Source organism: Mustela nigripes, chromosome 9, assembly GCF_022355385.1.
Source record: "Mustela nigripes isolate SB6536 chromosome 9, MUSNIG.SB6536, whole genome shotgun sequence".
NCBI lineage: Eukaryota > Metazoa > Chordata > Mammalia > Carnivora > Mustelidae > Mustela > Mustela nigripes.
In genome coordinates this window covers 16,533,255-16,557,758 of record NC_081565.1, presented here as the reverse complement: position 1 = coordinate 16,557,758, position 24,504 = coordinate 16,533,255, and the positions used below count along the sequence as shown (strand labels likewise).

The 24,504-nt window shown below is 50.0% G+C and overlaps 1 protein-coding gene across 3 annotated transcripts in view; it reads right to left on the bottom strand.

Annotated features, from left to right (window-relative positions):
- The window catches only part of ASTN2 (astrotactin 2), an 858,139-nt gene extending 833,925 nt beyond the window's left edge, over positions 1 to 24,214 (bottom strand). For all 3 annotated transcript variants that reach the window (XM_059410933.1, XM_059410934.1, XM_059410936.1), the window contains exon 1: positions 23,509 to 24,214. In XM_059410933.1, coding sequence (XP_059266916.1) covers positions 23,509 to 24,010 — 502 coding nt within the window. In that variant the 5' untranslated portion in view covers positions 24,011 to 24,214. The remainder of the gene's footprint in view (positions 1 to 23,508) is intronic.
- Between the last annotated feature and the right edge of the window lie 290 nt (positions 24,215 to 24,504).

The window sequence follows — 24,504 nt, the reverse complement described above, 5'->3', positions numbered from 1 at the left end:
AAGAAACCGCCAAATTGTCTAAGCCCCAGTTATACTGATGTAATTGGCCTACAGTGGATTCCAGGTCCCAGTATTTTTTAAAAGCTTCCCAAATATCCTGATGTAAAGCTTGGGTTTAATATCTTGTAGGCCTTGGCTAGGGACCATGTATTTCACTATAAGAACAACGGAAAGTCATTTTGAATTTAAGCAAAGAAGAGGCATGATTCGACCTACGAGCTTATAAAGTCATTCTGGCAGCATGTGAGGGTGGATTTGGAAGGGCTGGTGAGACGGTTCAGAGCAAGAATGAATCTGAGGGACCAGGCTGAATTTCAGGTCGGTGATGAGAGTAATTCATACCAGGGCAGAGATGGAAAGAAAGGGACAAATTTAAAAGACATATTAGAGAAAATTAATAAGCTCTGGCTTTTGGTTAAATATCGTAATGGAGGAAAACAAAGGGAGACGCCCAAGGATAACAAGGAATACTTCCAATGAAGCTCTCGAAGCAAATTTAAGTCTGCCTTGCAAAGAGGCAGGAAAGTCACCAGCCTGTCCTCTCTTCTGTCTCCTTCCTCTTCTTCCTCCTCCTCCTCTTCCTCTCCTACTTCTCCATCTTTGTTTTGGTCTTTGCTTGTTTGAAACAAGGAATCATCTCGATGCAAGACCAATTGCTATTTTAAGTCACTACTAAATCTTTCCAAGCTAACTGAGCATCTTCTTTTCTGGTCAAATTCTAAAAGGTACACGGTATTTCAGGGATATGCCACTCAGTGTCTGTTATAGCCAAAGGTTGACATTTTAGAAGGGATCTCTGAAGAAGTTTTATCATTCTTCCAAGTTTTCTTCTGAAACTCTCTAGCAGACGTTCCTAATGCCCTGAGGGGAAAAAAAGCTTTAAAACAGAGCTGATGATGAATAGTGCTAGAGCGGCAGAGGAGGCTTCGAGAAAAAGGAGCCCACCAGATTCACTGAAAAAGAGCTTTGACTCGTTGGCAAAGCAGGAATAAGTCACCCAGATCCTTTTTACCAGCTACTCTCAAAAATCTACCTCTTACTGAAAATCAAGGTCATGGAAAAATTTATACAAGATGAACCAAGGAGTATTTGGGTGGCTCAGGAGGTTAAGCATCCGACTCTTGATTTCGGCTCAGGTCATGCTTTCAGGGTTGTGAGATAGTCTCACCCTGAGCTCTGCCCTGGGCATGGAACTTGCTCAAGATTCTCTCTCTCCTTCCACTGACCTTCCCCCTCTTCAAAAAAAAAAAGATGAACCAAGTAGTCATGGAGGTCTCCAAAGTCACCTCCAAAATCACCTAAAGTGATATCTGGAATCACATCACAAGGGCAGGTGCATGGAGACCCTGACATTAGAGGTTGGGGAGAGCTGCCCCCTGCAAGGCTCGGCTCACCTCTTCTCACCTTTGCCCTAAGCACCCTGCTGGGATGCCTGGCTCCGACCAGAGGCCGTGAGCTCTGTGTGGCGCATGGGGCCATGATGGTCACAAGGGGCTTGGGCTGGTTTCCCTGGTCAGGGTGAGTAGACAGTGCTCAGGCACCACAGAGAGGACCCAAGGTTGTGGGAGCTGACAAAGAGAGAGACTGAATGAGAGGGACAGACAGATACACACAGCCAGGTAGAAAGACAGAAGAAAAGAGACATCAGGAGTAAAGAGGAAAAAAGAAGGAAAGACCAGGAAGAAAGAAGGAGGACAGAGAGAAGGGATGGAACAGATCAAAAGAAAGCGAGAAGGAAGAGGAACCAGGAGGAAAGAGAAGAACAAGGCAGGCAAGGTTGGGGGAGGGGAAGAGAGAGGCGAGTCCTGTCCTGGCTTCCACACTCACCCCATCCATTACTGGACAGGGTTTTCAGGAGTTTTCTCTTTTTTTTTTTTTTTTTAAAGATTTTATTTATTTATTTGACAGAGAGAGATCACAAGCAGGCAGAGAGAGAGGAGGAAGCAAGCTCCCTGCTGAGCAGAGAGCCCGATGCGGGCCTCGATCCCAGGACCCTGAGATCATGACCTGAGCCGAAGGCAGCGGCTTAACCCACTGAGCCACCCAGGCACCCAGGAGTTCTCTCTTGAAGAAACACTCATAAATCCTCCGTGAAACAGCCGTGGAAGCTCAAACCTGTGTGTGCCTGTCAGGCAGCTCCGTGTGCCCCCGACACCAGGGAATGAGAGCACCCGGGGCTCCTCTTCCTAAGACCTCCACTGTCCTGTCCGGTGGGTCTCACCTGGTGCAGGTGGCCAGAAAGGGAGGGCGTAGCTGAGAAATGACCCATCAGAGACCTGGAACTCTTACCAGTGAGTGTCATTAGTGGAGGAAAGTTAGAACCCCAGACTAGATGTACCAGACTTGGCAAATGAAAGTTCACGAAGCAACAGTTCTATTCGCAAACCTTGATGTGTTTTTAAATAAGTGGCTATGAATTTCCTTCTTAAAATTAGAGCTCTCGGAGATTAGTGATTATACAGTCTTGCCCGAAGGCCAGTTCTACTAACATTTATTAACACCGCTTCACCGAAGAGGTCCCATACCAGCAACAGGGTACAGAAAGATCGGACTTGACCCGCCCCTGTCAAGAGTCTCCTAAGCAGCACGAACAGAATTTTCTGCAATGGTGGACAAGTTGCATATCTGTGTTCAGCATAGCAGCCACTAGCCCCATGTAGCTTTATTTAAATTTAATTTAATTAAAACTAAGTACAATTTAAAATTCAGTCCCTCGGGGTGCCTGGGTGGCTCAATTGTTTAAGCCTCTGCCTTCAGCCCAGGTCATGATCTCAGGGTCTTGGGATCAAGCCCCGCATCTGGCTCTCCGCTCAGCGGGGAGCTTCCTGTGCTCTCTCTCTCTCTCTCTGCCTGCCTCTCTGCCTACTTGTGATATCTGTCTGTCAAATAAATAAATAAAAATCTTAAAATTCAGTCCCTCAGTCATCACTGGGTGAGACTATGGGGGTCTGGGGGGTGGAAAGAGGTGAGACATGGACTTGTATATATATTTAACATAAGGGAAGTTGTCTAAGGGATAGGTATTGTGCTTCCTGAACAGAGGCATTCAAATGTGAATTAGGGGTGGAGGGAAAGAGGAAGAAGCAGTAAGAATGGAAATTTCCAAAGAGAAAGTAGCTTATCAAACAGAGTTCTACCAACAGACATGGAGAGGAACAAGGCCATCAGGACAGAGGATAAAGTATGAGGCCAGGCACAGAAACGCAGTAGAGCTTGTTTTCTGGGAGCTGATACATCAGCAGAGAAGTAGTAAGAGAGAAGGAAAATATAGGTGGGTTCAGTCTTCAGGTGGAAGTTTCAGACGCCCAAGAGTTGACTGTTAATGCTGTGGGGGAGGGGTAGGTCACTGAGGATTCTAAGCAAGGGAGAAATGACCTCTGGGAATGATCCTTCAGACAGTGTATCTGTTCAAAGGAAGAACTGGAGCAGTCTATCAAGAAAATGGGGGAGAGGGGCGCCTGGGTGGCTCCGTGGGTTAAGCATCTGCCTTTGGCTCAGGTCGTGATCTCAGGGTCCTGGGACGGAGCCCCGCATCGGGCTCCCTGCTCAGTGGGGAGCCTGCTTCCCCCTCTCCCTCTGGCACCCTCTTGCTCACTCTCAAATAAATATATAAAAATCTTAAAAAGAAGAGAAAATAAAGTAGAAGAGAGATGATATACTAATAAGAACGGTAAAGGAGACCAGGTAGGAATGGCCACTACTGGATTATACGATGAAGGGCTGTCTGGGAACCTTACTCTGCCCCAAATAAGGATGGCACATGCAAGTCTACCTATAATTGTGGCACGCGGATCCCTGAAGTCATTTCCTGAGCCGATGTCTTGGCAGAGGAAGAACCATCCAAGGAAAGTGATCTTTTCTACAACCACTTGGCAGTCCATTAACCTATCCTGCGGATCCCTTCCCCCAGCAACACCACTGTCTCCTCATAAGTCACCAGGGGCTTATCATCCAATGGGAGCTGGACAGGGGGTAAAAAAAAAGAGCAAAGAAAAGAGAAAAAACGAGATGGAGAGAAGAGGTATTTAAAAAACATGTGCTGGGGAAGTCACAACAAATTCCCATCCATTCCTGTTGGAGATTTATGGAGCGAGACATCCCCAAAATGGGTTTTGAATTATACTCTGCACCTCATAAAGCACGGGAACTCTTGGCAGCCTGCTCACACGCACTGCCCTGTCATTACCTGCCCAATCCTCCCAGCAGGAAGGCTTGCTGGGACACCCAGAGCTGCGCAGGCACCCCAATGGAGTGCCCAATGGCAAGAGGCCACGAGGCAGGGTGCACTGAGGTCTATTTTCAGACGCAGCCGCAGGCTTTTGACATCAAGCAAGGTGCTGGCTTTCTGTGGGCCTTGGTACCCAGTGTGCTGTCAGAGGCTGGTCTGAGGGCGTGAGAGTTCGAGACTTGGATGACCTGGAGAGCTGGAATGTGGACGGACAGAGAGACAGAGCCGCCGTACAGCTGTGCGTGTGCTCGGGAGAGGCTGGGCAGTGCGAGCAAAGAGAACTCGCTGTAATTCCTTCACAAGGGGATGGAGACGACCAGGTGTCCTGTGGCCACAGATGGAAAAAGACAATCTTTGATGAAGTTTATTTACTTTTTTAAAAATCAGGTCAAGAGGGGGGTCTGGGTGGCTCAGCTGATTAAGTGTCTGATGCCTGATTTCAGCTCAGGTCATGATCTCAGGGTCATGGGATCGGGCCCCGTGGCGGGCTCTGCGCTCAGCATGGAGTCTGCTTATCCTTCTTCCTCCGCTGCTCCCCCATTTTCTCCTGCACGCTCTCTCTTTCTCAAATAAATAATAAATAAAATCTTTAGGGTATTCTTTTTTTTAAATATCGGGCAAAGAAATATACTTGGGATGGCATTTGGGAAGTCAACCTGATTGGGAACAGAAGTGCAGCATTAGCTTGTCCTGGGCTAGATCAGTTCAGCATCTAAACCAGTTTCTTCATCTGCGAAATGAAAACCATGTGCGGTGTCAGCCACAGGAATGCAATGTAGAACACAGGAAATACAGCGAATAATATTGTACTAACTTTGTATAGCGACAGATGGTAACTAGATCGATCGAGGTCATCGCTTCCTCATGTATAAAAATACTGACTCACTATGTTGTATACCTAAACCTAATATAATGTTGTATATGTCAATTATACACCAATTTTTAAAAGGCCACCCAAAAGGAAAAGGACATTAGGGACAAATGCTATGGAGTCCCGGGAGGGGCCATGAACTCCAAGAGTCCAGTGATCTGTGTTCCTGACTCATCTCTGGGATTCAGTTCTCCCACTTTATTTTTCTAATTATTTTTTCCAGCTCTATTGAGATATAATTGATAAATAACACTGTGTCCATTGCAGTGTTGACTTGATACACTCACATACTGCAAAATAATCACCATCCCAGCATTTGCTAACACCTCCATCACATCCTATCATTGCCATTTTGTTTTCGTAGGAAGGACATTTCGGTTGGGCTCTCTTTGCAACTTTCAAGTATATATTACATCACCCTTAACTATAATCAACATGCTACACACTGGATTCCTACAACTTATTCACCTCGTAACTGGACGCACGTAACTCTTTGGCCAACATCGCTCCCCTTCCCTCACACCCCAGGAGCCACCATTCTAGTCTCTGTGTCTATGCGTTTGTCCTTGTTGGAGTCTACATGTGAATGACACCATGCGGTATCCGTCTTTCTCTGTCTGATTTACTTCACCCAGTAGAGTGCCCTCAAGATGCATCCAGGTTGCACAAGTGACAGACATCCTTATTTCTCATGCCTGAATAATATTCCATTGTATGTATCTACCACATCCTCTCTACCCATTCACCCGCTGACTGACACAGATATGTGTCCTTACCCTGGCTATTGTGAATAATGCTTCAGTGAACCTCAAAGTGCATGTACCTCTTGCAGACCGTGTTTTTATTTCCTTTGGGTATATACCCAGAAGTGGAATTGCTGCATGCTATGGTAATTCTGTTTTCAGTTTTTTGAGGAACATCCACACTGCTTTCCATAGTGATGACAATGACTTGTATTTCCAAAAAGAGTGCAAATGGCTTCCCTTTTTCTCTCCTTTACGTCAGAATGCTATCTAAATGTGTAACCCCTAAAATTCTGCGACTTAAACCAGAAACACGCATATTTCAAGAGCTTTCAGCTGGCCTTCTCTCCAGAGACTGGCAGGTTAACCAGTGTTCTCTATCATCTCTGTAAAACATCCTTGAGGTTTACAAGCCCTGAATGCTCACATCAGCCAAGTACTTCCTTTCCAGTATTCTTAGCTCGCTGTTAGTTCAGTTGCATTTTTACAGAGGACCAGTGTGTTTCCCAAACCTATGGATGCCTGTTATGTTTTTTGTCATCTGAAAATTTAATGAAATATTATGCAAATTAAAAAATTTATGAGCATCAGAAGGAAGTGGTTTCTAGGAGGGCTAAGTTGCTTTTGCCATAAAAATAAGGAAAGTCACTTAAATATTGCTATTGAGCTAGGTCAGGTGTGACAACTATAAAAATTTAGAAAGGAATCATAAAATTCTAGAAGAATTACTTGGCAAGCACCTTCCAGTCCTCAGTCCCCTTTATGAAACCCACATTGGAGACCATATTTGGTGCATTATGAGCAAGGTTTATGCAAGGAAGATGGCACAGGACTTCAATCAGCTGACCCCGACTCAAAGGAGAGTTCTGGAACCTACATCAAATAATTGGCAAACGCATACACATTTACCTATCTTCAGTTAAATAAAATGTTTAAGGTACATTATTGCTTTTTTATGATTTCCTGCTTTAACAGACCTTTTTCTATTAACTGACCAACTGCCAATCCACATGGCTTCACAGAGGAGGGTTTCTAAAGTAAACAACTCAACCTAACCCCAGGCAACCCTTGCCTGAATAGTTGGGTGTCCCCAATCAAGTGAGAAAAAAGTTTAAGATAGAAGGGAAAGAAATGCTTCATCAGTCGTGTCGAATACAGTGCCAGAAAGAAACAGATACCCGCCCCCACCCCACCCCACCCCCGGCTCCTGTGATGAGTTCCCTTTCTGGCGACTCCCTTCCTTCCTTCCTGGGACCAGTTTCTTCATTTAGTCATTGTCATTGTCATAGTTTCCCTCTCACCTATGTATCTATACATACGTACAATGTGTGTCCGTTGATATATATGTGGATACATGTGTTGTGTATAAATATATAATAGACACACATTTTTTTAATGTATATATACATAAAAAGTAAAAGAAGAGGACTCCCGGCCTGAGGACTGGAATAAATCTGGAGACAGATTCTAGGGCCTGAGAATGCAGGGAGGAGCTTTGTCAAATTAGCTTGGGCGCCTGGGGGGCTCAGTGGGTTGAGCCTCTGCCTTCTGCTCCGGTTGTGATCTCAGGGTCCTGGGATCGAGCCCGGCATGGGGCTCTCTGCTCAGCAGGGAGCTTGCTTCCTCCAATCTCTGCCTGCCTCTCTGCCTACTTGTGATCTCTGTCTGTCAAATAAATAACTAAAATCTTTTTTTTTTTAATCAGCTTAATACTCAATATAAGATGGTCAGTGAGCTTTCTCCAATCACGACAGCTCCAAAAAATATTACGGCAAGAACAGTAAACAGCTCCCTTCTAATATATTGGACGTGGGACCCAGAGGATGGTGGTGTGTGATCTATGCAGAGCGCTGTGCTTGTAGAACATTCTTTAAAGGTCTGGAATCTTGCATTCAAGTGAAATGGGGTTCGATGTTGTAGACAAATAAAAGGGGACTGTCTCTTTAGCTTAAGCCCAAAGAGATTCCCTATTTCACTGATTTATCATGGTACCCAATTTGGGAAAAAACAACAGCCTAACGAAAAGACCATTTCAATGTTAGTATCCCTGAGCTGCTTGTAAGAAATCTGCAGAGAGATGCTGGACAAGTCACCTCTCTGTGTCACCAAAGATGGCTGCTTGGGCACATAGTAATTCCACATTGAACAATGATCCCAGCAAATTCTTTGTCATGATCACTTTTGGGAAATGAGACTGGGTAGGAGGGAGATGTTCACTTTCTCCTTTATAATATTCCTGAATTCTCTGCATTTGTTACAACGAGCTTGTGTTCCCTTTGTTACAATTAAGTCAAAATTCAAAAAGCATGCATTAAGTAGCTGCGAGAATTACAGATATGAAAGAGACAAAATGTTTAAGTTAGGAAAGTTAAAGACTAGCAAGAGAGGCAGACCATTCACCCATCACAATATTTCCATGAAAACAAGAACGGCAAGGAATACACCCAGGGCCAGGGAGAGACGTGTTCTTGGGTATGCCAGGAGAGGCATGTTGGAAGCACTGAAGGTACATTCGAGCCGGATCTTAAAAGATGGCGAGTAGTAGGGGCATCTGGGTGGCTCAGTTGGTTGAGCATCTGACTTCCGGTTTGGGCTCAGGTCATGATCTCGGGATCGTGGGATGAAGCCTGACACGGGGTATGGAGCCTGCTTGGATTCTCTCTCCCTCTACCACTCCTCTTCCCACACTCCCAGCCTATTTCTCTCTCTCCCTCTCAAAAAGAAAAAGAAGAAAAAAAAAGATGTGTAGTGGTAACTATGAAGCAGGAAAGGTATTTTTTAAATGCATATATCAGGGGCGCCTGGGTGGCTCAGTGGTCCAAGTGTCTGCCTTTGGCTCAGGTCATGATCCCAGGGTCCTGGGATCGAGTCCCGAATCCGGCTCTCTGCTCAGCAGGGAGCCTGCCTCCTCCTCCTCTCTGCCTGCCTCTCTGCCTTCTTGTGATCTGTCAAATAAACAAATAAAAATCTTTATAAAAAATGCATATATTAGAGGAAATCTGACAATTAAGTGGGCAAAATTTAAATTTTAAATGAATATCTTTGTCTCAGTGGTGGGCTGGATCAATGTGTTCCCAAAGTATGATATGAGAGAAAAATTGGGTGGCTTGTAAATATATACAAATATACATATATTTATTTGGGCATATATGTAACTATATATGTAACTATATATCTATATAGTTACATACTTACTTTTTATGGGCTATCTTCTATTTATAGCAAGTTACTCTGGTGTTCCATTTGTGACAGTGATACAAAGATTCCTTTTAAAAAATAAATAAATGCAGCTAATCCCATTTACTATGTGACCTTGCACAATTGACTTGATCTCTCTGAACTGCCACGTCTTCATCTATAACATGGACACACTAAAAATACCCATGAAAAGGAAGGTTCTTTTTTTCTTTAAATCAAAAAGTGCAAATGTTATGATCCCCATAAACTGAGAACCCCTTGCATTTCTGGGCCCCCAGGGACTGGGCACACAGCTGGGGATGGAAGGGTTATTGAATAATGACTGAGGGGCTTAGCTCCAGGCAAAGGGAGCTTAAGGTGAACCTTGGGCTTTAGGTGAACTGGTTTTGTCTGGAAAATGCAAATACAATTCATCTCTCTTGCAAACCCAGTTGATAAGAGGCTGAAGGCACTGTATTTGAGGAGTCCTCTGAAGCAGGGATCAAGTACTTGATGAGCAATGTCTGATCACACCTACTTTTCCATTTATTCTTAACTTAATTCAACAAGCATTTCCACCAGACTACTACGGGATGGGCATGGCCCTAGGCACCTGGGATCCCAGTAGTGGATGAGACTAGAGGGTATTTCCTCTTCTGCAGCCCAACCTGCCCCCACTTCTTGAAGGAGAGCTGGCCTGGATAATATTCCTCAATCTTTTCTGAGGCCAGAAGGGGAACTGTCATTTATTCGAGGTCATCTCTTCAGGGAATGACAGACACAGGACTAGAATCAAGGCCTCCCAATCTAGCACGGTTTGGGATTTAACAGACTTGCAAAACTGGTTTTTGTTTTTCCAAGGTTTGCAGCTCTGCCCTTTCTCAACCACCAGCCTTCCCATTTGCTGGCCCTCTTGGGGGAGGGATGGCTTTCTACTCCAGGGCTGGGAACAGGGAACCAGGGGAAAGGGGGGTCCTTCCCTTGAGGCCTCTGCAGCAAGGGGAGGTGCTTCAGTGGGGCCAGGAGAATAAAGTGAAGAGAGAAGAGGAGGCGGGGAGAGAGACAGGGGGAGTCCCACTATTGGTAGACAACTAATTGGTTACTTTGGGCGGTCAGCTTCTCCAGGCTCTCTCCCTGGGGGAGACTAGAAAGAAAGTAATTGAAGAAGGTTCCCTAACAAATTAGTGTGATACTGGGCTGGAAAATTTGAGTTGCACCTGGATTCGGAGCAGAGGGTTTGATCTTCAGAGGCCCCGAGAAGGATGCAGAGAGGTAGGGAGGGAAGCAGGGCGGGAGGCTTTGTCCTGCTGCAGCGGCTTCGGGCCTCAGAAACTCCTTCTGGGAGCCCTGCTCTCCCTCCTGGGCCCCTGCTGAGCTGAATGGGCTGAGAGGAACCTTAGGGGTCACAGGGTTCTATCTCATCACATTAGAAATGGGTCGGGGTCCGGGGCGGGGGCAGTCATAATACGGAAGGGACAGAATGACGGACAACCCAGCAAAACTAAGACCAAACCCAGGACTCCTGGTTCTTAGTCCTGACCACCAGATCACACTTGCCATGAAGTTCCATGAAGTCTTTACTCACGAGACTTCCTTTGAATTGCCCTAAATCCCACCAAGAACAAAGTAAATGGGGAAGGGGCAGGTCCCAGGGGTTAGGGAGCAGGTCTATTTATTTTAGTTTATTTAGCAAAATAAACAAGTGGCAAAACTGTGCCAAGTGGCAGGCACTGCTTGCCATGCACTACTTACTATAGTTCTTGAAATCCTCCTAACAATCTCGCCCATAAGCAACAGAAGACCCTGAGGAGGTGGGAACCCCCACTAAGGTGTTCACCGACTATTCCCTCACTTGGCCAGAAAATACGCACTCAGCGCCTACTGTATGCACTGTCCGGCACTGCATGGTGTAGGGAGCAAAAGGATGAACGAGGCACATTCCCAGGGAGCCATGGCATGAAGACTTTTGAAAATAAATGGGACAGAAGGCTATGAAGGGAGAGTAGACCAGGGTGGTGCTACTTTGGTCAGGGAAGACTTCTTAGAGGAGGTGATACTTCAGTTTCACGAGCAAAGGAGAAAATGGAAGATGATTTCAGAGAAGGCGGCAAACATTTAGGATTTTTCTGGACTCTGGAAAGGAATTAAGATTTTTGTTGTTGTTGTTGTTAAAAAAATGAGAAACAATGAAAGATTTTAAACAGCAAAGAATGAGAAAATCTAACTTGCTTTTTTGGGGGCGGGGGAGATCACTCTGGTGATGGAAAATACCAAGGTTGGCAAACTTTTTCTCTAAAGGGACAGTTAGTAAATAGGTTAAGCGCTGTGGGCCAGATAATCATTGTTGCTACTTCTCAACTCTGCTGTTGTAAAGGCAAAAGCAACCACAGACAATTCGTATGTCCATGATGAGTGTGGCTGTGTTCCCATAAATCCTTATTTATGGATACTGGTGTCTGAATTCCAAGTCATTGCCACATACCACAAAACGATATTTTCCTTTGGATTCTTTTCACGTATGTAGATACATAAACTAACAAATAAACAAATAAATAGGCTCACAGGCTATAAAAAAGAGGGCAGCCAGCTGGGTTTGGCTCGTGTGCCACATACGGGTAGTACAAAGAGAGGAGGGGGACAGAGATGTACCAGGAAGGAAGACAGGAGACGGACAGGAGACGGAGACCATAGCCCCCATGAGCAAGAACAGTGGCTTGGATGAAGGTTATGGCAGCAGGAAATTATCAGCAAATCATACGGAGAGTCATTTTAGAAGTAAAACCAGCAGGGATGGCTGGGAGAAAGAATGAGGGGCAACAGAACGGAAATTTCAGGGATGACTCCTTCACTCGAGTAATCGGCAGGACGGAATTCTGATCTCCCGAGATGGGGGAAATGTCGGAAGAGCAGGTCTGGGGAGCAACTCACATACTGGCAGGGTGACCCCTGACAGAAGACGGAGAAACACAGCGTCTCTGGGGCTTGCCAGATAAAATACAGGATGCCCAGTTAAATTTGAATTTCTGATCATCAGTCGTCTTAAGTACAACTATTTCCCAGTACTGCGTGGGGCCTAATTCTTCTAAAGCAAGTATTCATTGTCTGAAATTCAAGTTTAACTGGGCACCCTGTATTTTAGGTTTTGCATGTATTTTTATTCACAAAGTATGCAACCCAAGCGGGGGGGGGGGGGGGGGGGAGGTGTGGGTGGGGGGGGGGGGGGGGGGGGGGGGGGGGGGGAAGATTTGCAGGGGGGGGTGGGTTGGTAGGAGGGGGATCTTTAAGCCTTGGAAGAGAGAGAGATTACTCAGAGGGGGTAAGAGTGGAGTTACAGCAAGGGGTTGGCCAGGTGAATCGGGGACAAGAAAAGCACTTTAAGCAGAAAGAACAGCGTTTCCATTCCAGGGTCAAGTGAGGGGAATGTTCCCGGCACCCTCAAAGCTGTCCATGAGACGAGAGCATCAAATGTCATGAGGAATGTCAGGAGATGAGGCTAAAAGGTACCCAGGACTCAGGTCCCTGAGGGACATACTAAGGAGTAGGTACCATGGTTAAGGTTTACATTCCCAGGCCCCTCCTGGTGCCTCAGTGAGTCTAGGAGACGGTTCTAAAGTGATTCTAATGAGTCGTTAACTTTAGGGAAAACTGGGCTAAATAATCGGGAACTTTCGGTCCTTCAAATTCCTACACATTTCAAGAGCCTAGGAAGTGGCTGCTGGCTCTGAAACCTCGAGAAGGGTAACCCAAGTCATCAGAGCAAAAGCAGTATGGTGTGAGCGTGCATGCAGCCTCCCCTGGCGACTCCTGAGGGAGCTCTGTCCATCTGGAGGGAAATGGAAGGTCCGGGACGTTCGCACAACCCCCAGCCCGACTCCCAAACAGTCGCTCTGCGTCTGGCACCTGGTTCTCCTTGGGCGCGGTCTCTCAGCTCGGTGCCAAGGAGACCAGCAGTCTCTGTGACTTTCCTCGCCACCCAGCCCCCTTCCGTCCTCCACCCACAGTCCCCACTGAAATGATTCCCCCAAACGCAGCTATTACTGTGACTGGAAATCTCTTTACTGCTGATTCTGCTAATGGAAATGTTCCTTCCCTTTTCGGCTGCTTGCAAAGCCACTCGTGACTTTCCTGGGTGCTCGAGAGCAAGCTTTTGTCAGGCAGCCACCACCAGAAGGGAGAGAATTCTGCCCCGATGGCCTCCTCTGACACCCACCTGCCTCAGACTTAGGCTCTGAGAGCCTCTCTGTCCAAGTTGTCCTCAGACGACCCTGGAGCCCCTGGCTTTCCTGGAGTTCCCGCTGCTTCGGGAGAAGGAGCAGGGATCGATGGTCAGGTTCATCCTTTCTTGCCTCACAGGAGGGAGTCGGGGTGGGGAGGAGAGAGATGTAAGAGGCACAGAGTAAAAACCCCCTCCAGACGCTCTGCTCTGATGCTTTGCACACACCAGGTTCATATGAATCAGACTCAGCACAATGCTGGGCGCGGAGGAAACCCTAGTCGGCGGAGGGCTCTGCAAACATAATGTTCACAGCAACCCGGAGACACCATTCTTATCTTGTCCTCACTTTACCAACGAGCAGCGGAATACGGACAACAGCAGCGAAGTAGAGCATCCTGGTCTTGACTGGGGGCTCTAGGTCTCCAGAAGGGGCTCCTGTCCCCCTCCCCTCAGCACGCTGCCTCCCAGTCAGAGGAGCTGGGCTGCAGCCCGGAATTTTGCTGCGCATTAGCTCTGGGACCTTGGAAAATGTACTTCTCTTGGCTAGGTAAACGAGGGAGTTGGGCTGGATCTCAGAGGCTTTATTTCACCCAGTTCTAATATTCTAGGAAAAGGATACACTATTTGGATTTTTACAGCATTCCAATATATCTAAATATCCTATACTATTATATATATCCCGTATGCATAGATAATGTCATGTAACTTCCATTCTCAAGGTGGGAACATGAAACCGACACAGTGTTGGTAAGACGGGCTCGGTGGTGGGACGCCTGGGTGGCTCAGCTGGTTAAGGGTCTCTCTTCAGCTCAGGTCAGGATACAAGGGTCCTGGGATTGAGACCTAAATGGGCTGCTGGGCTCCCTGCTCCCTGCTCAGCGGGCAGTCTGCTTCTCTTTCTCACTCTGTCCCTCTCCCCTGCTCCTGCTCTCTCTCTTGCTCATGCTCTCTCAAATAAATAAATAAACAAACAAATAAATAAAGTGCTAGGTAGACAAAACTCAACTTGGAGTAGAGAGGAGGAGTGCCACGGACGTGCACGTGGTCAACAGGGGGCTATGGGTCTGACAACGGATGCCTGGGCACTTTCTAGAAAGAGAAGATCGAGCCTTTCCACGTGCCTGGAAGGACTAGACCACAGGTTCCCCCCATAGGACACAATGCCTCACATAAGAAGGGAACTGGGAGAAGAGGAGAGTAGGGAGGAAGAAGGGAGAGGAGGAAGGGGAGGGGGGAGGAGGAAGGAGACAAGAGACTCAAAGGCACAGAAGTGTAGGTCCGTCCTTGTCGCGTAGTCCAGGATAATGAGTGGCATTTAGAGAAAACCAGACAAGGCCCGGTGCTCTCTTGGCAACGTGGCACGGAGCCGGAGGGCCTGGGGAGATGCTGAGCCGGCTCCTGGCAGCGCTCAGACAAGGTGCTCAGTCCCTCGGGTCTGTGAGGCTGTCCCACCTGCAGTTCTGATAGAGAAACGTCTGCAATATCTTGGTCATGAGAACGGGAAGAGAGAAAAAGTAAGAGAGGTTGTCAAAGAGATGACAACTCAGATGCACGCCTCATCCTGTGCAGGTGGGAGGCGAGAGAGCCCGGGGTTTAGAACTGTGTAATGCTGTGTGGTCTTGGGCGTGTTCCTTAACTTCTCTGAGCCTCAGCGCTCACCTAAAATATAGGATGAACCTGGTCTTTCAGCTCTATGGAGAGGATGAACTGAGAGTAGAGCTGTGCCAGCGGGACACCTGGGGCACAGTGAATGTTCAGCAGACCTTCTCACAGCCTGCTTCATGCTGGAATGGTAGTGTCTGGAACACCAGCACCCGTCCCCCCGCAACCCAGCTCTAGGGCCCCGCCGCCCTTCCCCCGGGTGGGAATAAGACACACAGGACCAGGAGTCAGTAGACTGAGATCTGGTTCCTGCTTCATCACTGCCATGCTACAGGATCTCGCCTTCCCCATCGTCACTTAGAAGGGCTTTGTTTTGATGCTACCCTAGATTATTTGGGGGTCCCCAACCATGGTGCGCCATCTTCCCCAAAACAGTCAATGCCCCTCGGTTGGCCACAATGCAAAGATTCCAATCCCTTATCTGGCTTCCATGATTCTCAAGAGAAGGTCTTCCCTAAACCCAGCACACTTTCCTCCAATCAAACTGACCCCATTCCTCATCCCATCGACACCCCCAGAATTAGAGGGAGCTAGAAGGCACAGGGAAAGGCTACGGGTGCTCAGAAGAGGGAAGATTCTATGGAAGAGGTGGTGTTCTAGCTCGGATGTTAAGACACAGGAGCGGAATTCCAACACCCCTCCAGGTCTGCCCAGTGTGGACTCTCCCTGTAGGCCAAGCCACCATTCTCCCTTACCTGAACCGACTCCTACACACCTGCCTGCTTCCGTCTTTGCTCCTACACAGAGAGGCCTAAGGAAGTCTTTCCAAGCATAAGTTAGATGTTGACACTCTTCCGCTGAAAATCCTGCCTGGATCTCCACCTCACTCACAGTGAAAGCAAAAAGCCCAACGGTGGTCTGTCTGTACGACCCTGGGTGCCTCCCCATGTCCTCTCCCGTCCCGTCCTGCCTCCCACCGCTCACTCCACTCTGGAGGCACTGGCCTTCCTGCCAGGCCGTGGGCATTCCAGCTGTGCTCCAGAGCTGTTCTCGGCCTGGAATGTTCTTCTCCTACATATGTGCTCGGCCAACTCCTTCATCACCTGCAAGTCTTGGTTCTACTCCTGCCTTCTCAATAAGCCCCTCTCCCTCCACTCTGCCCAGTACGAAAACCCATCTCCTCATTTCCAAAATTTCCCGGTATTTAATTTCATGTTGTTCATCCTCTCATACTACATAATTTTCTTATTTGTCACGGGCATTGTTATCGTCCTCTGCTCACCACCCACCCACCCACTCACTCACTCAGTCATTTCTACATACGAGCTCTCTGAATACGCGAATCCTCTGTCTTTTGTTCTCTGCCACATCCTTAGCACCTGGAACAGGGCTTAGCACATTGTAGGTGCTCAGTTAAGGGACCAGTCATTGTTAGGGTCCTCATTTTTATTGCGAGTGGCCGCCAAGGCTCAGATGTGCAACTCCAGTGGGGGGTCAGGAAAGGCTGCAAAGATTAGGTGACATTTAAATTCAGTCGTGAGGGCTGCCTGGGCGGCTCAGTCGGTTAAGCATCTGCCTTCGGCTTAGGTCATGATCCCAGGATCCTGGCATCCGTTGGGTTCCCTGCTCAGCAGGAAGTCTGTTTTTCTCTCTCCTTCTGCCCCTCCCCCCTACTCATTCTCTCTCTCTCAAATAAATAAATAAAATTTTTAAGAAAAAATTCAGTCTTGAAAGGTAAGAAGGAATCTTCCCGGGGGAGTTAAGGGACAAGGGAGGGTTCTTACAATAGGGTACTCCGGGCAGAGTCTGATCTTGGCCCTTGGACCACAATAAGAAGCTTGAACTTCACACTAGGAACTGGGAGGAACCAGTGTAGTGCTTTAGGAGAGAACAGCCACGATCAGATCTGGGCTTTTAATGAAATCACTCTGTCTGCAAGGGCGGCTGTAGATTAGACAGGATAAGAGTAGAAGCAAACAGTCCATTAGGTTGACTGCTAACATTGAAGTTTAGAGGATGTTGAGGTCTGAGCCTGCCAGGGGCTTTGCCAATGGGGCTGGAGTCATGGTTCCCCTTCAGGGGAAAACCCGGATAGTGTTTATCCAGCGGCAGCCTCATCAGTGTTTGACTCACCAGCTCTGGTGCACGCTCTCTCTCTCTCTCTCTCTTGCTATAGTTAATCTTCTGTTGCCACTAGCTGGTCAGTGGGAGAACTTGGGAAAGCAAGAACTCTGTAACCGACAGCTCCCTAGAATCTGCTCCACCTTAAGGTTAAATCCGACTTTCTTGCCTTTCCTGGATAAGAGCAGGCTTCTTCTGCTCACCTCCAAAGGCAGCTGGAGGAAAAGCAATGAGGCTTCCTCCTCCCCCAGAATAAAAAACTATCAGCTCCGGTTCTCAGGAGAGATGGGAGTCAACCAGCTGGGTACTTGGGCAGGAGAATAAATTCAGTTTCCCTGGGGTTATTTTTTTCCGTAGATATTTGCGTTGTTTTTGGGGGGGGGGGCAGGGGGTGTTTTGGTTTGTTTTGGTTGCAGGGAGAAGAGACAGTGGTGCACTTGACGTTCAGCCCAGTTTCAGACACTGAGATGTGTTTAACCCCAGAGCCACCTGTTCGAGGTCCAGGGTAATGGAAAGAAGCACAGAGTGAGACCCAGGATCTCTGGGTTCAAGTTTGAACTGCTGGTCCTCTATGGGAGGACCCCCACGTTACCATATAAAATACTGTGTGCTTTCTGAGCATATAAAATACTGTTACCATGTAAAATACGGTGAGCATATAAAATACTCTGTTACCATATAAAATACTGTGAGGCTGGAAGCCCATCAGCACGGACAGTCATGGTCAAAGTCTTCATGACGTCACTCAGAGAAGTCACTGCCACTCCCCATCCTTCTCTCCCTGAAGCGCATGTGTTCCCACCGTCCTGTAGCAGCCAAGGCCAAATTTACAGCAAAGCGAGGAGGTGAGAAGCAGAGACTTTGCTTGCCAGAGGCCATTTCAAACCCGCCAAACTTGCTGTAAATTAAAATTATAGAACGCTCTCACAGCCCGAGGGCCCAGTTCAGGAAAAACCGCTCAAGTTCTGGGTCACGCCCAAGCCTGCAGAACTGGGCTATCGCAGCGGGTGTCACTGACCCCCAGAAACAGCAAATCTGGCCGGCCTCGAGGGACTCGGAGCCTCTGTAGCGCGGCCCAAAGGCATCCGCCTCTCTCCTTGCCCCACTGCCCTCTCGGGAACTTGGTACTTTCCGAGAGCAGATAATACATCTCTATCTCCCTTGATTTTTAAATATATTTCTTAAGGTTTGAGCTGGCAAAAGGCCAGGGACGGGCGAGGAAAGGGGGTGGAACGAGGAAGATTGAGATCAGAGTCCGCTGAACACCCCCTCCCCGGCTGGGGCCCTTATTCGCAATATCGCCCAAACCCGGACCATCACAGCAGGATGGGACCTCAAAGCCTAAGCGCTATTCAAATACTTCATTTAGTGATAAGGGACCTGCTGCCCAACGGAGAAAATAAGATATCTATTTTTTTTTAAGCCTAGATTCGTTTGAAGATATCAAATTCTCCCTCTTATCCACCCCACAATCTCTCTTTCTCTCTCTCTCTGGTACCTACAGGAAACAACACCGGAATTGGTTTTAATGAACATTCTGTGGCCAGAAATCCCTACAGAAGACCCAGATTACTACTAACTATATCTGGGTTTTTCCCCCTGCCTGTTAATCACTGGCATCAACCTTCAGAATCAAACCAGGAACCAAAAAGGGGAAGTAGCCTCACTGTCTCCCAGGGCTTGGGCTCTGTCTCCAAATGCCTGCCAGAGAGCTGTGCAGTCTCCGCTGGAAGGCTTCCCCCCACACGAATCCTATAATCATTAGGGGTCAGGATGCTGAGTTCTGGACGGCTCCCTGGGAACCATCCCCCTGTGGGGGCTGAACTCCATCCCCCGAGCATTTAGACCTTCTGAACCAGTCAGAGAAAAGCATGTTCTTCAATCCCTGTTGACATTTGAAGGTAGCTCCTTCCGCTCTTTGTGAACTGTCCTCCGTAGCTAAACTCCCTGCTTCTCTCAACCCTTCTGATTTGGTGCCTGAATCCTCATTCCTTCTGCAGGCTTTTCTCTTCTGGTCTCCATTTTTGTTGGTATTTTAAGGAATCTTTGCAGACCAGATCTACTCATGCAGGTGCATTTAGACGCACTACTGGATGGGCTTTCCTTCTCTACGTGCCCTCCCCCAAATACAGAGCGGACGCCTCAGCTGTGGGATGCCTATGCCAAGCAAGGCAGCTTAGAAAGAAATGTTGACAGTGAGTGCTTACTCCATTTTATCTATTTTTTCCTCCTTTTGCAGAATCAAGGCTGGTGGTAAACAGTCCAGCCTGCCCACTGTTAAGTGCAGGGAGCAGGATGTCATTTCCCTACCTGTGGGCATGAAAGCTAAATCCAGGAGCAGACTCCAGGGCTGCCTGGAGGCAAATGAGGACTGAGTGATGTGCTGGTTCACCCCTGAAGCCCTGTACTGGCTGTTGCTCCTGCGCAAATTCTTTCTTTTCAATCAGTCCTTTGCCCACACCCTGTGTTACCAGCCAAAGAAAGGAGACAGTGAGAAACAAGAGGAGCTAGTCAGAGTAACAGAGTGCATCAGGGCACTTCAAGTTCATAGAATCTCTACACCGAATGATTATTTTAGGGCTTCTCTACCCACTCATATTACAGCACAAAGAACTGAAGCTCTGGGGATAAATGACTTGTTCAAGGTCACAGAGGGCCACAGCTGAGATTTCCAGATCCTAGCCAACATGAAGTTCCCAAGCCACATTGGAGTTTCCAACCTCTCCCCCACCCTATCCTTCTAAGGCATCATTTTTTTTTTCTCCCCTTTCTGGAAGTTTCCCCATCCTTCTCTGAATCTACAGAGAAGATTATCCTGAATATCCTGATTATCAGAATTATCCTGATATTCTGATTATCAGAATATCCCTGATATTACAAAATATATAATCTCCATCACTCACTGGCACCATGACATAGAATGCCCCCGACATCCCATGAGTCATGGAACTTTGAGCTGGTAGGGTCATCGAAGGTCAAGCCTTACTTTCAAACTCTCATATTTTTTAGCACCCAAGTGTAGCTGAAGAGACCTTAAGAAATGTTCACATCGGGTGGATGACTGGTGTCCTTCTCGCTAGGACCCTGCACCACGCCCTGCATAAATGCAACCATATGTATGCCAATGCATTATTTGCTAATACGCAACTACCAAGAGTGTAGATATCTGGTAGAATGGGATTCCAGAGTCAGGTCTGCCATTTCCCCACTGTGTGACCTTGGACTAGGAAACGGACCTCTCTAAAAATGCTTCCTTAATCTGTAAAATGTGGATAACAGAAATGCCCACTTCATACATTTTATGGGAATTAATAATAAAAGTCAAGAGTAAACCTCTTAGCACCTCATTAAAGATTTAATAGCCATTTGTTATCCCTTGATCACTTTCAAGGAAATTCACTTTGTCAGCGCCGTTGACTTACAATCAGATTCTAAAGAAGAGGCTCAGACACCGAAACTTGGGGGAAATTTCAGCTTTTGGGGTAAGCTTCTATCTACATAAAGCATGCGGGAACATGATGGGAGAGGAGGACTATGGACAGGCTTTATCAGTAATAGAGCCAATAACTCAAACAAGAGAGACAGAATGGAGGGAGAGGGGGGCCAGGTATGCAGACGACTTTGGTGACTGGGGATGGTAGGCAACATATGCAAAATAACCTTGAGGTCCCCCAACTAGACCGACAGTAAAATGGGAATTCTTTTATTTGTCGGCTCACCCCCCCCCCCCCTTTTAATGCCAGGGACATTTTCCAACCACCAACTCTGGGTCCACAACCCAAAGCATGGCCGGAGGCTTTGGCAGACACTATCACCCCCTAGTGGTGGTTCCGTACACCCCACTATTGGCAGGATTTGGCTTTTACTGACTGCACAGGCAACCGAGGCAGGTGCCATCTCCAAGTCCCTTGAACTGGCCAAGAAGTAGTAAAAGACTCACTCAACACACGGGAGACAAACACTAGTCAAGGCTGTTTAAAAGGTCTGAGGATGAAATGATGGGATGGAGCTACCCCAAGACCTTGGGAAAGATAAGGCCATAAATGACTCTTAGTACTCCCCCACCCCCACCACACACACACACACAAACACCGGCCCTCCTTTGCAACCAGCCTGGCCCTCGCAGAGCTCATTGTGCACTCCATGTTTACGTGCAAACAGTAGAAGACCAACACAAATAAAAAACCCACGTCTCCCTACACAGCTCCTGCTATACTCGGCCATCTGGTGACTACCTCGCTAGCCAAATCCCCGGAGGGAGCGCCTTGAGCTGCCAGTCCAGGGCGCTGGGGGGAGAAGGAGGAGGCGGGACACAATTCCCTACACACTTCCAAAGGGCTAGGAGCTGCCAAGGGGGACAGCAACCCCCCACTCCTCAGCAGGCAGTCCCCAGCCACCAGGCTCAGCTGCTGTGCGTCAGAGAAGGTGGAAGGCTCCAAGTGGAGGGCGCCAGGGGACTCTCCAGCCCAAACTGGAGCCCCAGGGGATTCAAGACTTGGAGCTCCTTACTCAGCTTGCCCCAGCTCCCAGGCACCCTCTCCTTCCTGAAAGGCAAAGTTGAAAAAGGCTGAGATCGCCAGCTTCCGGCTATAGCTAACTGGACCCGATCCTGCACATCCTCGGGGTATTGGAATACTCTGGGGAATCCTAGCTCCCAAGTCCTGCCATTCTTATGGCCCCCATTATGCACTTATGTTGAACAGCCGTTCAATAAGATTCCCACTCCTGACCTCTTGGGACACCCTGGAGTAGAGAGATCACGAGGGTGTAAGTGGAAGGGTGGAATTGGAAGTGGTGACCAAGGGAGCCCTTTGTGGCTCCGGAAGGACCCTTCCCTGCAAGGAGGCAACAGGACTTAGCCCTGAGCCCAAGGTTAGGCTTTCGCCCTAAGGAACCCCATCTCCACCCTCATCCCCTTCCCTTGGAAATGGGCAGGCCCACAGGTGCACGTGGGAAGAGATAGTGGTGTGTGTGTGTGTATGCGTGTGTGTGGTGGTTGAGAGAGTGTGTGTGTGTGTGTGTGTGTGTGTGTCGCACGCTAGACGCGCCGCCGCGGGAAGTCCCCAGGGAACCTGCAAGGCGCTCTCCCGCCGCGCCTCCCGGAAAGCTCAGCCAGCTCAGGTTACAGCCAGCTGGGAAGAGCCCGGGAGCCAGAAACCCGAGGCACAAGCTGCGACAGCGAGAGGGGCCTGGGGCTCCCTCAGATCTCCAGAGGCGGCCAGCGTAAATGGGAAGAGGGCGACGGTCACAAAAAAACACATGAAAAAAATATTATGGCTCCCAGGAGAGAGGCTTATAGTCTATTGATTAGGCTTTGGGGCTTCTCAGGCAAGCGAAGAGTTAACCTCGGAGGTTCAAGTCGGGATCCCGAAGGCGCTTCACCCGCGAGATGCCGGAGCCGAGCCCGATTCCGAGAAGGCACGGATCCCGGGAAGAAGAGCTCGGAGACTCCGGGCGAGCCCTCCGCGCCTTCCAGGCGCTGTTGTTGGCCAGACTCCGACAACCAATCGCGCCCCGCGCCCCCAAAAGGGGAGGAGAGCGAGCGATCCGCGAGCGCGGGAGAGCTAAGGGGGAACATTTTTGTAAACGCTCTCCGAGATAATTAAGCTATCAATTACCCGGGTGGGAAATCAGCCGCGCTTCGCACAGCTCCTCGCAAGGGCCGACTCCTCCGGGATTGGCGCTGGGAACCAGCAGGCAGCAAGCTGCTGGCGAACTTTCCGATTAACTTTTCCATTTGAGCCCCCACCCCACCCCCACCCCTTCCCGCTTCCCTTCCGTGTTCTCGCCTTTAAGTTATTATTATTAGTCCAGTGACAGAGCTGCGAGACAAACCTGCTCTTCCTGGGAGGGGGACAGTAATGAGACTGCGACGGGGGCCGGGGCGGGGGCGGAACAGAGGATCTAGTAGTGGAGACCTTGGGCTCAGAAGCCCACTCTTCAGAAATCACTCAATTCTCCCCAGCCCCATTTCACAGATGGCCAAAACTGAGGCCCAGAGAGGGGAAGCGACTTGGCCAAGGTCACGCAACCCACACGGAGACCGAGTTTATGCGGGTTGCGTGATGCCACACGGAGCTTCTCCGCTCCGATTCTTCAGGAAATCTGTCGGGAAGAGCGGCGCCTCCAACTCCGAGACGAGAGTGAGGGGGCGGTAACCACGGGCGGCCAGTGACCGTGCCCCGAGCAGCGGCGGGCGGCCAGACCACCCGGGTCCCCAGCGGCAACACACTCAACCCTCTGGGTTTTCCGGCGTCGGGGACGGATCACGGCAGAGCTCAACGCCTGGTCTGAGAGACTAGGGGACAGGTCCCCACTGCGGGAGTGTTGGCACGCCCCCGAGCTCCCGCCAAGCGCTCTTGGGGACCTCCTGCCCGTACTGCTTTCCAACCACCTGTACGCCCTCCGGGCCCCTCGGCTGCCCTCTCCCAACCCCTACCCCGCTCGGGGCAGCCCGGGGCGGGGATCCCCAGGGCGCCCCCACCCGTCCGGCTTCACTTAGGGGCTCCCGGCTCCTTGGGATCCCGCGTGTGCCGGCGCCCAACCTTACCCAGGGTGAAGAAGGGCAGCTCCGTGTTGTCCAGGTCGTCTTGCACCGCGATGCGCCCCGGCAGCTCGTTACGCACAAAGAGCAGGAGGCGCGACTCGGCGGCGGTGCCCGCGGAGCCGGCGGAGCCCGAGGACGCGGCGGCGGCGGCGGCGGCGGCGGCTGCTCCGGCCCCGGTCCCGGTCCCAGTCCCGGCCCCGGCCCCGGCCCCGGCTCCGGCCCCGGCGCGGGCGCCGCTCCAGCCGATGTCGCTCTCCCGCAGGGCGGGCAGCGTGGACACCGTGACGGTCTTGAGCCGGCATGGGCTGTCGGGCTCCCGCGAGGCGGCGGCGGCGGCGGTGGCGCCGGCCAGCAGCGGCCGCGGCGGCAGCAGGAACAGGAACAGCAGCAGCAGCGGCGGCGGCGGCGGCGGCGGCGGCGGCGGCGCCGGGTGGAAGCCGAGCCTCAGCCGCCCCCGGAGCCCTGAGCTGGGGCCGGGGCTGCGCCGGGCGCCGGCGGCGGCCATGGCGGGAGGGGCTGCGGTGCTGCGAGCGGCGGCGGCGGCGGTGAAGGAGGAGGAAGAAGAGGAAGCGGCAGCGGCGGCGGACGCCGGAGCGAACCAGGACGCCGGAGCTAAGGAGCCGTGGGAGCCGCTCGCCAGCAGCCCCCAGCTCCCGACTCCGCCTCCCGATCGGCCCTGGACCGCCCCCCCGCGCCGCCTCCCCAGGCCCCGCCGCCCGCCCCCCCCTGACTGGCTCCCCCCAGCAGACCCCGGGCGTTCCGGAGGCTCCGCCCGGCCTCGTGCAAATCCCAGTGGCCCCCTTTTCTCTCCCAGGATCCCCCGAAGCTACCCTCACAATGTTCTTTAGCCACACCACCCCTCTCCGAATTCTCAAGACTTAAGGACCCCTCGCGCCTCCTTTAATTCCTCCAGGCTCAACCCAGCTCGCCCAGCTTCAGCCCAGCCCTGGTTCAACCCTCGGGCTGCACCTGGGGGCGCGCCTTCGCCCTGCGGGGTTC